Raw genomic sequence first — 14,767 nt, forward strand, 5'->3', positions numbered from 1 at the left:
TTTCGGTTGTCTGGCCTGTAACCCTGTTTTGCTGCCCCCAAGTGGCAAAAAACTTAATTTCTGATTTAATTATTTCTTTGATTTACCGGAAAGTTTCTCTTTTGTTTACATTAGATTATACATGACGAGAAATGCTAAGTAGCAGTAACTTTCCTGCATAATCATTCAAATAGACTCTGTAAACATGGATGTATACGATTATTACGCCTGGAACCAGCTAATCGTTAAAACGATGGTTATTTGATCTTCACAATTGCCTGTTACTAATCAATTAATAGGCTAATTGTTTCAGCAGTAATTTCATCAGATGGTCTAACTCTGCTGAACAAGGCTGCCACTTTACCCTGGGGTGGTCCGATAATGAGCTTCCATTAGCAGCTAATCAGACCATTATCCAGGCTGCAGCCTCCCTCTGCCATCCTCCGTTTGCTTTTACTTTTCAGTGTAGGTGGACAGGAAGGATTGATGCAGCTCGCGCGTGTGTGTGCACGTATGAGCTTGTTGTGTGTGCGTTCCTGCAGGTGCAGCTCTTTGTGTCTCAGTAAGAAACGTGGGAGTGACCTTGCATGTCTCTTTTAGGGGGAAGTATTACTCGTGACATGTGACCTTTCTTAGTCCGAGAGGTTAGCGGGCTGATCCTGGAGTTAGCCGAGTCCTGCAGCCGCCTGTCTGCTGCGGTGATGTAAGAGCCAGACCTCCTCCTCCACCCTGAGAACTCCTATATGATTTGTTATTATTACAATCGTGGATTTAAGGATTATTAACTCTAGCTCATGGATTTTTTTAATGCTGCGTATATAATTGTTTTTCAACATTTTGTCAGAACTGATTTGTAAGGCGTGTGGGAGATGTTTTCATAGTGTTTTGCTCACCCTGCTCCATGTAAGTGACTAGGTTGTTAAAGTAAGCAGGAAAATAAACTGCATTTGTTTTGGTTAAGAGCTCTTAGCAGCTTTCCTGAGAGTGCATGCATTTGGCAGAGAGGCTCAGCGCCACCCGCTTTTTATGATTTTCATCACTTAACCTTACTGCCAGGGTTCAATCACGCAGCCTCTGGGCGGCTACCAGGCCCGACAGAGATTAAAGAATAACAGGATGAGGTGAAGAGCCCTTTCGTTGCCGAATGAGCCTCCAGTTGCCGAGAACACACCAGAAAAACTGTGAGTGATTGACGGCAGAAATCCTCAAGAGAAAGAAAGAAAAAAGAAAACAATAGATGCAAATAAACGGGAAAGGTGACATGATGCTGTGTGTGTCTGTGTGTGTTCATACCAGCGGTAATATACACAAAGCTTGTCGTCATGTATTGGCTCAGCACACTGCAGGGCACAGAGGCAGTTAAGTAACACTGGGCCAAAGCAGAGTACATGTAGCTGCTCTGCTCTTTGTGTTTCTTAGTTGTGGAAACAGACAGATAACGTTACATAATGCATTCGCTCTGTACTTTGTTTTCTTCCTTTCTTTCTTTCTCTCCTCTTATTTGAGACCCTTGGATTTATATAAAACTTGATCGCCCCTGGTGGCTGGCTGCAGTATGTAGGTCATAGATCCCACCTCCCCCATGTTAGCGGATGGGACATGGACCAATAAAAGCATCATGATCGACAGCTGAGGCTGACTCGTCATTCGTGTCGGGGATATTATGGCTTTATGGTTTGTGTGAGGAAGTGGGAAATGTGTTGTGTCTTTATCTACACTCAAACTTTGTTGATCCCCGGACTTCTTTCTTCAGCACAACTAGCAGGTCGCCATATGTTGTTTTAGATGAAATGTCTCCACATGTACTGGATGGATTGTCATGATCTTTAACCTCTTTACACCTGGTAAGAAAATGTGGTGAATGGGTTAAACAGCAATATCCTAAAATGTCGGCTGCCTGAGTTTTTATTATTTTTTAAGGTTGTCTCGTCTCCAGTCTGTGATCAGATCTCATTTTTCATGGGCACTGTGCAAAGCTGGTGAGTAGGAGGGAACTGGGAAGGCAGCAGCTCCGTTTCCAGTTAAACCAAACACTGGAGGGTCAGCACAAGTCACGTTACTTCATCTTCTGTACTTTTACTTTTACCTGCTGCCAGAGAGACATATTCCACCGCTGAAAAACCACAGAAGAGACAAGCTCCTCTGGCAGGCTTCTACAGAGCAGCCATACAGTCGTCCTGCTGCAGCTCTGAAGGGCTTCTACCCCTCACCAGGAGGTTTTCTGACTGTGAACACGTTGTACAGATTGTATTCACACTCGACTGACCCTGTTTATGCAGTTTTCCTAAACCTGAACATTTTGATATCAGCTGACTCTGGAGAGCCACCAGGGTCCCTGCCTGCAGACCACATTTTTCTGGATATTAACACTATTTTCCTTGTTTTAGGTAAAAGGCCAGACCCTGTTTGTGACCCATTATCCCCCTCTGTGTGAGCTGGAGCAGGCGTATCCGAGACATGTGGCTAACTACCATATGGCTTTCCTACTCAATGACCCTGATATTGCTACTGCCACTGAGGGTGTGTGTGTATTTTAGTTTGATGGTGGAAATTATGGGTTTGACTGTAATGCAGTTAGGTTTTGAACAGTCCTACTCCAACAATTTAATAGTCTCCTGGCACTTTGCTTTGATTTTAGGGTTTACACATGTGTGTTTGCTTACAGGCGATGAGGTTCAGCCCGAGTTCATCACCTTCCTCTACCAGCTAACTGGAGGAGCTGCAGGGCGCAGCTACGGCCTGAATGTCGCCCGTCTGGCCGACATCCCAGATTCCATACTACACACTGCTGCTCGTAAATCCAGAGAGATGGAGAACGTGGTCAACGCCAGGAGGTACAGGAAACACACATATTCACCGTAACCAATCTGTAAAGGCTTGCTCCGTTAGTTTTAAACATCAACATCTATTTGTGAGGCACTTATGGCACAACTTGGCCTGAGAAAGCATTTGTCATTTATTTTGTGCCCAGAGGAATTTTTTTTAAGTGAGCTCATGCAATCTCAGTTTGGGCTTTTGGACTCAGAACATTAAAATGGAGAGTCTGTGGTTCAAACTGGATGTTTCAAAGATGCAGCTGTTTGAGTCCAGCGCCAGGGGCTGTGTCAGTGGGGGGTGTTCCCTCAGTTACAAGTGAAACAATGAAATCCTGTATTTTAAGCCTTGAAAACACAATATAGTCATAATACTCTACGACAAGGTTTCACACCTCTGAAAACAGCATCAGCCGTTATTCAATCTTCGTCATGTCAATCACAAGACATGTTTTAGGCATGTTCTAGTACAAAGCCACTGCAGTGTTTTGCCAGATGACATCACGCACCACATAAGGCGGCAGGAGTGAGGTTTGATATATTTTTATCTGAATCAGGTTTTAGTGCGTAGCAGGTTTACACATACAAGGAATTTGCTGTGGTGTGTTATCCCGAGCAACCTGAGTTATATGATTATTACGTGATATTAAGGAATTAAAGTATTTTTTTTTCTCTCAAGTCCCCTAACGTTATAGATGTGAAATACTAATTCACAGGCTTAGCTTTTAAACCCTCCAACAAATCATAAAATATCCTTCTCCTGTGTTTTTGCAGAGTTTCTCAAATATTATAAAACACAAGAGGAGCCTGGCCACTGAAAACGTGGAGTCAAAGCTCCACCGACACTAAACTGAATGTTTATTTAAGCTTTAACACTCAACTGAACTTGATTTCATACTCGTGCTGACACATCTGAACCAGAAAATGTACCAAAACCCCCGGAAAATCGGACAGATTAACAGAGCAGCTCTGAGTTTTTCACCTGATGGACCTTTGCACAGAGGAGAGAGAGGGAGAGAGCGAGCGGGCGACAGGCAAGTTTGTGACAGGAAGTCTTTCGGTCTGAAAATTCGTTGATTCTGGAAAAAACTTGAACTCTCCCAATGAAAGCTCAATATAGGTTTACATGTTACCCAAGACTTCTCATGATGTCTCAGTTGTATGTTCAGTCAACTACAGAGACATTTATCCTTTGTTTCTGCTATTATGTGCATTTGATTTGTGGAGCTGAACTGATGCTCACATTACAGTGCAATTTGCAATACACAAAACAACTATCAACCTAATGTGTGTGCAAAAATATTAGAGGAAAATAAATAGTGGAAACATTATATATGGGGAATGGTCATTATATATAAAAGTGAACATACCAATAAAACACTGTTTCTTTTTGCCTGTAATGAAAGTGGAAACTGAAGTAAAGAGAACATACAATAAAATAATTGAAATAGGTACAAAGAAACATTTGCTGGACTTTTAATCAACTTCTTGTCGTTGCACATTTTGTCCCCGTGCAGGAGTCAAATCCTCCCTGGGATTTACTCCTTCTATGAGACTGAACCTACCAGGGCAGGTAGACACGTTCGAGTGAGTGAGGAAACTGGAATAAGACTAATTCTTAGTCATTTGCTGTCAAGGTGTCAGCACATTGCACTTTCTCAGAGTACACACTTGTGTCTCTATGAATTTGTACATGGCATCTCCGCTTGGTAACAGACAGCCTGCTGCAGCGGAGTGCTGCTCTCACTTAAGTAATCCTCACCATATGAAATACAGAATCGGTCAATTGGCACACACACACCGCACACACACACCGCACACACACACACACACAGAGCCATACCTCTCTGTCAGTGTAATCCTCTCTATATGAAATGTTTGTCCGTTGCTTGAGTGGAGCCGCGCTGAGTACACAATAATCGTACACAGTGGAGTTGAGCTGCTGGTCGAGGGTTAAGAACAGGGATTTTATTGCTCCCCTCACACAGCTGTGTGTCAGACGTCAACGTGTTAAGACTCACATAGGCGCTTGTGTGAGGATGTAGAATTGTTGTGTACAAAGACCTTTGTTTTAGCAAGGTCTCTGTGTCTTTTTCCCTCCGTCTCTCCAGGAGCAGAGTGAAACTCCTGTCGGATCTCTGGAGCGTCTCAGACATGTCGTCCCTCCTGGAGTGGCAGCGGTCAAACTGACATCGCTGCAGCAGAAGTCAGCACATGAGGAGGAGAGAACTTTGCAGGCTGTGAATCAACGGGCTGAGAGATGATTACTCGTGCTCACAGAAGTGAAAGCCTGCTTCACACAAGGCTTGCTGCCGAGGGAGAGGAGCAGTCGTGTGATACGGATTTGTGTCTATCTCAGGTTCTCCCCATCATCTGTACTGTCACTGAACTGTGTAAATGGACTGATGTAGATTCTACCAACCAGACGATCCGTGACTTCATTGTGTTTGGTGGTTGAAAAAAGAAACTACTTGATGCGTTTCAGTGATTGTTGATTTAACATTTCACGTCCAAAACCTTTTCCGAGTCACGTTCGACATTTAAAAGAAGGCAACACAAAAAAAAACAAGAAAATGTCATGTCATCTTTTTTAATACCACACATTCTTCATCCTTGTCCACATGGGCTGCCTTCATATCCCACAATGCAACTCAACCTCTGACCGTTGAGGTGAAGGTGTGTTTTATACAGGTAGAGGCTTTGTGCTGCAGAAGTGAATGTCGCTTGTCAAAGTTCACCTATTGTGTGACCGTGCCCAGATGATGGGTGGGCCGGGAGGGGCTCATGTCTTTATAACTACATTCGACTTGCAGTCTTAATCACCTCGTCTACTCTTGAGCCTGTTTATTAGAGATTCATTTTTTTCCGTGTGACGGTGATTGGCGGCCATTTTTAACCCTCCCCCAGAGACCTTTAAACAGACTTTAATGTGAGATCAAATCAAAATAGTAGAAAGTGTGAAGGAAATAGATTTCTAACATAGGGGGTTTTCAAATGTTGAGCCTCACTGGCTTTTGTCAATGATTCAATATTCAGTTTAGGCTTTTTAATATGTTTAATGTTTTACCTATTAATGTATTCATGTGCGCTTTGAATCCAAAGCTGTTAATAATGCAGAAACAAATCACAACATTGGACTGAGGGAAATCGACCTCACATCTCCATCTCTCTCAGCCACTCATGCTCCGCCTTTAATTCCGCCAACTCCAAGATCAGTGCCCATCACCAGAGAGAGAGAGAGAGAGAGAGAGAAGCGCGAGAGAGAGACATTGTGGGAGTGTGTGTGTGTGAGAGAGAGAGAGATCTAGCCACTGACACATAGATTTAAAGGGTCTGCGCTCCTGTCAGTGTTTGTCCACTTGAGGGTTCGTCCCTCTGTGAACGACGTCCCCGCTCCTCGCTCGTTCATGTGCTCGACCATCACAATGGATTTATTCTAACGCTCGTGGGACTCGGACATCTTCACCCTGCTATGAGTTCCTCTGCGGAGACGCTACCGTCAGCGGGGCAACTTTTCCGTGCGCACCGGTGCCGCTGAGCCGCGCCTCCCTCGGTGGGAAAGTTAACACGCAACCTCACCACGGACATGGACTCGCGGTGAAGACTCCGGACTTGTCCCACTTTCCTCTCTGCCCCCGAAACCGGTCGTCGAGATGCAGAAGAGCGTGCGCTACAACGAGGGACACGCGCTGTTTCTGTCGCTGGTCGCGCGTAAAGAGGGAACCAAGCGCGGGTACCTGAGCAAGAAGACGGCCGAGAACAGCCGCTGGCACGAGAAGTTCTTCGCCCTGTACCAGAATATACTGTTCTACTTCGAGAACGAGCAGAGCGCGCGACCTGCAGGGATTTACCTGTTGGAAGGATGCACCTGCGAGCGCGCGCCGGCGCCCAAGATGTCCACCACGGGGAGAGAAGCGCTGGAGAAACAGGTGAGAGGCCGAGAGAGAGGGGGATGGGGGGCGTCAGTGCACTAAACCCCTGCTGTCAGTGAACAGGTGACCTCATCACATCTGTCTCTACAACTTCACAAATTCTAGTCCATGACATGAGCGTGAGGAGGAAACTGGTGCTTGGCAACAGACATGCACAATAAACCAGAGGGGACTTGCATTGGTCTTCACATAAACCCTGTTCACCAAAGCTGTACTTTAACAAGAACAAGAATCTACTTGATCAAAAAGTTTGTTCATCAAAATGTAAAGTTCCATCGCAGGCTACAATGCGGCTCAAGGAGGGGCAGCAGTGCATGCAGCCTCTCGGCTCTCTGCAGAAAGCCCTGCAGCATTACGAGCTCAAGAGCATCCTCCCCGCGCAGGTGACCATCCTCCAAGGATTCAGATGCAAATGGGAGCGGGCATGTGGCAGACAACATGCAGGAGCAATCACAGCACAACAGCTCCTGCATACATTTCTATTTCTGATCCACAAATAAGCTCCTTACCTGTGAGCAAACTGTAAAACTATTTTTACTTTCTACGTTTTTCTCTCTTTGATATAATGTTGCTGGCTGGTTACCACAGAATCTTCTTTATTTGTGATCTGGAGAGTGTGAACTTGCCTTATCATGATGCAAATGCAGTTATTCTGTCAACAAGCAGCAGTTTCTTAAGTCAAATGTATTACAAGTCAGACGCTGGGAGGCTCAATGCAGCAACAGGTTTTCTGTCTTTAACCCTTTGAATGCTGAAAAGTAAGAAAGCACTTTTCCTTCTAGACACATTTGATATTTTCTTGATTTTCCAATGAAATATTTAATCCCCGGGTTGCCATGTTTTATATTCTGTAACATGAACATAACATATTCAACAAGTCCTGTGCTTCATTTACTGCAGTGTTGCACATTTAGTGTCTTCAGAAACCTGTCGTCTGGAGTATTATACAAAATAAATGTGTAAAATTTGACCCTCTCCTGTATCCTGCTGGTCTGTGAAATGGTTTCATAACAGTACAGCTGTGATGCGTGCTGTAAAATATTTTGGGTGAATGTTTCAGTGGCTGTGCTCCTGGAAGTTGCCTCTGTATAGTTGCTCCGACAGTTAGGGAAGAGCTTGTTGCTAGGAAACATTTGATTTACTGTTTGCACCAATAATTGTGCATTTAAAAAAAACAACAACAGAAAAAATGCACATTTATTGGTCAGACATCACATCAATGGGGTTTCATCACTCTCAGAATCAGTGTTTGTGAATATATTCATAAATTGTATTCTAACGTAATGGAGAAAACAGACTGATTCCAGTCCAGGTGGCCTTGGGAACAGTGAGCATGTGTGTGCGCAGGCACCTTGCCCATCGACATGTACTGGGAGGAATGTACTCTGGACTGAATTGACTTGTCATAGTTTAAGAAAGTATTGAGGAGACAGTGAGTGGATGCAATCACTTGGAAGTTTGAAGAGTGGTTAAAATTGGCCGCCAATCACCATCACACGTGAAAAAAAATGAATCTCTAAAAGATGTTCTTGCACAGTGAACCTCTGTCTCTTTAAATGTGAAGTAAAGACAACTCATTCCAGATGAATGCAAATGGAGGAGCCACTAGATGGAAGAGAGTGGTTTTAATCAAGCAACACGTGAAGAGTTGGTCTTTATTTCTGTACTGGGTTTGTGAAGTATGATCATGAGAGGATAAAAAACTCTTTTAGAGGGAAAAAAGCTACAAGTGGCTCCGACCGCTGACGTTGATGTGAACGTGAAAACAGCCTCTCCTGATGTCCCCCAGCTCGGCCGTCATGATCTCATTTGATCCTCTTTCCACACTGTCTCATCCTCTGTGCCCCTCTGTGCCCCTCTGTCTCACCCTCTGTGCCCCTCTGGGCCCCTCTGTCTCACCCTCTGGGCCCCTCTGTCTCACTCTCTGGGCCCCTCTGTCCCACCCTCTGTGCCCATCTGTCTCACTCTCTGTGCCCCTCTGTCTCACCCTCAGTACCCCTCTGTGCCCCTCTGTCTCACTCTCTGTGCCCCTCTGTGCCCCTCTGTCTCACCCTCTGTGCCCCTCTGTCTCACTCTCTGTGCCCCTCTGTCTCACTCTCTGTGCCCGTCTGTCTCACTCTCTGTGCCCCTCTGTCTCACTCTCTGTGCCCGTCTGTCTCACTCTCTGTGCCCCTCTGTCTCACCCTCTGTGCCCCTCTGTGCCCCTCTGTCTCACTCTCTGTGCCCCTCTGTCTCACCCTCTGTGCCCCTCTGTCTCACTCTCTGTGCCCATCTGTCTCACTCTCTGTGCCCATATGTCTCACCCTCTGTGTCCCTCTGTCTCACTCTCTGTGCCCATCTGTCTCACTCTCTGTGCCCATATGTCTCACCCTCTGTGTCCCTCTGTCTCACTCTCTGTGCCCATCTGTCTCGCTCTCTGTGCCCATTTGTCTCACTCTCTCTGCCCATATGTCTCACCCTCTGTGTCCCTCTGTCTCACTCTCTGTGCCCATCTGTCTCGCTCTCTGTGCCCATTTGTCTCACTCTCTGTGCCCATCTGTCTCACTCTCTGTGTCCCTCACTCTCACTCTAGTGCCCATCTGTCTGACCCTCTTTGCCCACTTGTCTCACTCTACAGCTGTGACGTCTAATTAGGGTTATTTCCAATCTGCCCACGGCTGACACTATATTACTACACAGCCACGCAAACAGGGGGATCAAACCAAACAAAGGTGGCATTTTGTTGGGCTTATGAGGTGTGTGTGTGTTATTGTGTGTGTGTGTGTGTGTGTGTGTGTGTGTATGTATCTGTTCATTGATCAAATGTCAGTAACAAAGGATTTTAGTCCTGATCCAGGCGTTCTCTGGATAAAGGCCTCCATCCCTCCATCAGTCGCTCTTCCTCTTCACTGGTTCTCTGCACAGTCAAGTGAGTCTGCCAGCAACCCACAGTATCACACCCCCACAGTGAACCACAATGCGACCACACAAATAACACACAGCCACCGCTCACTCCCTCTGTCTCACTCTCAGAGAGACACCAGCCCTTCAAATCCTTTTGGAGAGTGTTCACACAGGCCTGATTGGTTTCCACAGCGACTGTGGACGAGCACTAAGTGAACACGTGTGTGTGTAGAAGACAATAATAATGTCAAATTATCCCTCTGCCCGTCATCAGGTGTCCAGTGATTATTGATCCCAGGGAGAGTTCATCAGAGGCCATGAACCAGTGGAGAAGTTACAAACTGTCTGTTTCCAGAATGCCACTCTAAAGTCAAGATTCAAAGGCCAGGTGTTCCTTTCTTGAAAGGCTGTTTGTCATGTTGTAAAAAAAAAGAAGCAAAATCTATATCTCAAAGGTTTCATTTTTCTTTTTGCTCAGGCTCCCCACACGTTTCGAATAAAACGTGTTTTTGTCAGCATCTGGTCATTTCAGTTCAGCTGGTGCCTCGAGAGAAGGCAAGCGTAATTTGTTTTCCCCTCATTTCCCTAGATTGAGTATTTAACCCAAAAAGCTGACGACAGCGTAAATAGACATTAATTACATCATGAACTGGTGATGAAACTTATGTTCAGTGTGAGGAACAGGCTCGGTACGATGGCTCCGAGGTGCAAAGCACAATTTTCCTTAATGTAAATGAGGAAAGTGCAACATCGAGAACAGTGTATTTGGGAAAAATAATGTTTAAAACTAGAATGGCACTCAGTGCAGCACCTCCGTCCACACAACATTCAATTCTGTCAAACTGCACCAAATATATTCATGGATATCAATCCCTAAATATGCCAGAGTTTTTCATCAAGACCCATTGTTAAAGAAAGTCAAAAATTCCCATGGTGTGAGCACTGTGGTATACAGGGTTCCAAGTTTAGAAATTGCATGTTCCTCTGGTGAGGTTTTCTTCTGGGACTGCCAACCTGGATTAGAACCAAAACGGGTTATTCCCTGAAAAGAACCACATCCCTCCACTAAATGTTGTGCTTATCTGTCCCATGGGTTTTGAGTTATCTTGCTAACAAACAATAAAACGGGTTAAAACATTAACCTTCTTGGCAGAGGCACCCATACGAGATACTACCTGCTGATTTCTTCATGTTTTTTAACAATTTGTGAAGGTTAATGATTTGTGTTCATGTTGTATACGTGGGTTCATTCTGCATATACAACAAATAATCTGCTTTCTTTCCTGCATGAATTTAAGTAGCTTCAATTTTCCTGTCCAAAACAAGGTGCATCCAGATCACTGTAGCGAGACCTTTGATTCAGTCTTTGGGTTTAATCAGGGAAGGCTGTTCATGTGTAAACATTTTAAAACCAGCCTTTCTTATCCATTGAAGAGGAACCTTACAATATGTTCATGATTCCAGAACTAATGGCTCAGCAAGGTCACAGAGAATGCTCTGAGAGGGACGGACAATTTGGCTGTAAAGGGGATCGAACGCGTGACCTCGTCTCCATCCGCGCGTGATGCACACGGCTGTGGTGCAGTGAAAGAGGAAGTTTCATTAGAACCTTGGAGCAGGTTGGTTCAGTGTCGTCTGCTGCGGCTGCACCGGCTCCAATAAAGTGTGTTTTTGTTGAGCTGCAGCCGCACAGCATTCTTTTCAACAGCCTCCCTCCTCATTAGAGTTGATGTGAGAAAATGTGGGGTGACACTTTGGAGTTGAAGTGCCGGTGCTGACGCCCTGATGTGCGTTGTGCATGTGTGTGTGTGTGTGTGTGTGTGTGTGTGTGTGTGTGTGTGAGTGTATCTGTGTGTAATTAGTGCTCATTAGAAAACCCCCCTCGCTCTAAATGCTCCTCTCATCACATGTTTTGCTGCTGCTCACGCTGATCGGCTGCATTCAGAAACCAGCTCTTCCCATTGTCCTGCTTGGTTCTGATCTGCTCTCCCTCTGCAGCCTGCTTTTGATTTTCCTCTCAAGTTTCCTGCCAAGTGTTGGGGTATGGACCTCATAGTGTTGGACAAGACTTTAAAGCTGGCGTCTGTCTCTTTGATTTGACATTCTGCACTAATCAAAGTGTGGTCAATGTGGATTATTAAGAAAATACTCAAAATACAACAGGAAAAGCGGTGTCCAAAGTTCAAAATCTGGTGAAAACAATGATGGATACTGGGCACATACTGGGCAAAGGAGGAATATCCCAGGGCCCCGGAGCCACAAGGGCCCGTTGGGCTCACGATTTATCATTAGGGCAGTATTTGTTCAGTTTGATAGATTGGAGTTTGAAAACGTTGCCTGATGCCTGGAGTTTAAATGATTTGTAAATCAGCAATAAATATGAAGTCATAAATTCCACATTGCGTTGACCTGTGTTTGATGTCTGTGTGGTTGTCGGTTGCCCTCAGGCACAGGCAGTGCACATGTACTGTTTGCGTGTGTGGGTAGGCAGCTGTGGAGAGTATGTGTTTAAGGCCCACGGTCATGGGTGAACATAGTGAAACATTCAACAGCTCAATGCTGAATGTCGGACTTAAGTTTGTCACAGACTCCGAGTGAAGGCTAATATTTATACATCTGCTTGATGTGTAAATAAACTGCTTCAATAACCGGTTTTCTATATCAACCTCCTCAGGTGTGGGGCTTTTCGCAGGGAATCAAGTAATGCAAGTTTGAGTGACATAACAGTGTGTTAGTAGTATTGATCTTAAAAAGGCAGTCTTGATTACTACCCTTCAAATTATGCTCTTTTTTCAAACCATTAGTATTTAATCTTTGCGTTGTTGCTAAAAAAAAGAAGGCTTTACCAATAAACTTGCCATCAATTAGCCCCAATTTTTTTTACTGACCTATAAAGTTGGTAACCGATGAACCAACAGTGAAAAGTTGTGGACCTGACAAATAATTCAGATATTTACTTCTGCAAATTTGCTGATTCTTCCTCTGGAGAATAGCAACACGATATGAAAATGTTGCAGCATGTCCTTCAGCCTGTTAGGAGAGCTGGTTCCTGTCAGTCGCCCCACTGCCTCAGGTTGACTGGAGCAGAGGAAACCTCCCAACACAGCACATGTGTACGATGAGAGAAAAAAAATTGTATGTCACATTATTATATGTGCATGTGTTTTTGACCTACATGTAGAGCAGGACAGTGGCAAAAGTAGACCATGGAGGAGGGGAGCGATCTGTTTAATCTCCAGATAAACGGCCAGGTAATCCCCGATCACAGTATTCTGAGGCAGGCACAGCAAGTTGTATACAGTGTGTGTATGCGTGATAGCTTTGTGTGCACGTGCATGTGTGTGTGTGTGTATGTGTGTGGGAGAGGAACTTCTCTGGAGGAAGTGAACAGCATGCAGGGCAACGAGGAAACAGCAGGATGTGGGAAGCTGATCCAGTGATTGTCACATTAGCTGCCACATCATTAGTTGAATTGAGCGGTTACATAAAGTAAAGCTGCTGCTACTGTCAAATTCATGTTTTGTATCGCTCCAGGAAACCGAAAAAAAGTTGCTTTTGGTTGTCTGAAGATAGAAAATGAATATTTTTCGGAAGTGAAAAGGACCATTTAAACGGTAGAGAGATGATGAACAATGAAATCTGCCACGCTTACCTGCTTATTTCATGTGTTCTTTTTGATCCTGTTGACTGTTATACTGTATAATTATGATGGCTTTCTTAAAACAAACAAAAAGAAATTGAGATATTTAAAAAAAGCTCACCTGTTAACAGAACTTAGTAAATAGCCCTGTCAAACAGACGTGTGAAGACCAAGGTTCAGTGGTTTTACAGCAGTTATGTGCCAGTCTATTTCCTGGCTGGTTGCAGTGACCTGCTTCTTGTTACCTGTTGTGAGGTTGTTAAACTTTTCAGTTGCTAAAGCTTCACATTTACTGTTCAGACGTCAATTGTGACTCATGACTCTGCAAGAAAGCGAATAATTGTGTTTCCCAAAATGTATTTATTCTTTGAACGGACTTTTACAGAAGGCTGATTGAAAAATCTTTCGATTACCAAAAATAACAATAAGCAGTTTTACAGGAGTTAGCCTACTTCTTCAAGTTTTGTCACCACTTGCAACCAGAAGCTCCACGTGTAGGCCTCATGAATCTTTTGCATCATTTTTATACAACTTTTGTAACTTTTGTCTGAAATATACACATGAGCTATAATGTGTTTCACTGATGCAGAAGTCCTTGAAACCTGTACTCTCTCAAATGACCAGCAGAGGACCATCAACCAATCACTAGACTTAGTTCTTAGTCTTCTCTAATACAGATTGACGCTCATGTCATAAATGAGGGTCCCATTTAAAGTAAATTAGAGATTAAGCATGGCATAGATACCCTGTGATTGACAGCTACTGTCCAGGGGCATAGGTTGCAGGTGGGGGTGGGTGTGCAGTGTCCTTGAGTCAGGGTCGTCCCCCCAATCCCCCAAACATGGTTTCTTCTGTTTTCAGACAACCAAGATGGCGCTGGCCAATGCTAAAGCGGCCGCTCCCAAACCAATGGGTGACGTCACCATTGGTAGTTACACTGCATCTTCAGTAAGCTGTGTATGGGCTGTGTACAGCCAGTCTTTATGCTATGCTACGCTAACAAGCCGATGTCTATAGAATTATAATCATTAGACCCATATGCATATAAATCTCATCTACGTCTTGTAAGAGCGCGAGTAAGTATTTGCTCAAGAAAGAAGATGGTTTTATTCTTTGAACCACTTTATCTATTGTAGCAAATATTATGGAAGACATCTGGCCACCCATTAAAAGTTAATTCATAATTTATGGCGTTGTCGAAGATGAATGGGTGTGCAGCCTCTGCTACAATAAATACGATTAATATCGGTGAACGCACAGGGCTTACACAGCAGTCGCCGTTTGTTTCTTTGTTCTTGTCCCCTGAGCTTTTCATGAAGCCGCGCTCTGCACAAAGAGACATTATTGCCCCTGTGGGAGCGCGACAGGAGTTGAGAAATGAGAGGAATAGAAAGAGGAGATCGGGGTTTGATCCAGGGAACTGGTGGGTGTGAAAAGTCACCCCACAACCCTTTTCCCTCCCATTTATCTCCCTAAAGCTTCTTCTCAACAATGACTTTTATTACGTCAATATCGGAAGT

The 14,767-nt window shown here is 44.5% G+C and overlaps 2 protein-coding genes across 3 annotated transcripts in view; both read left to right on the forward strand.

The window, feature by feature from the left end:
- The window catches only part of msh3 (mutS homolog 3 (E. coli)), a 34,934-nt gene extending 29,662 nt beyond the window's left edge, over positions 1–5,272 (forward strand). The window contains exons 23-25 of the mRNA XM_062383480.1: positions 2,367–2,499; positions 2,645–2,813; positions 4,904–5,272. Coding sequence (XP_062239464.1) covers positions 2,367–2,499; positions 2,645–2,813; positions 4,904–4,982 — 381 coding nt within the window. The 3' untranslated portion in view covers positions 4,983–5,272. The remainder of the gene's footprint in view (positions 1–2,366; positions 2,500–2,644; positions 2,814–4,903) is intronic.
- Positions 5,273–6,107: 835 nt separating this feature from the next.
- The window catches only part of rasgrf2b (Ras protein-specific guanine nucleotide-releasing factor 2b), a 41,506-nt gene continuing 32,846 nt past the window's right edge, over positions 6,108–14,767 (forward strand). For both annotated transcript variants that reach the window (XM_062384989.1, XM_062384990.1), the window contains exon 1: positions 6,108–6,721. In XM_062384989.1, the coding sequence (XP_062240973.1) occupies positions 6,446–6,721 (276 nt within the window). In that variant the 5' untranslated portion in view covers positions 6,108–6,445. The remainder of the gene's footprint in view (positions 6,722–14,767) is intronic.

This window comes from Platichthys flesus, chromosome 3 (genome assembly GCF_949316205.1).
Source record: "Platichthys flesus chromosome 3, fPlaFle2.1, whole genome shotgun sequence".
Taxonomy (NCBI): domain Eukaryota; kingdom Metazoa; phylum Chordata; class Actinopteri; order Pleuronectiformes; family Pleuronectidae; genus Platichthys; species Platichthys flesus.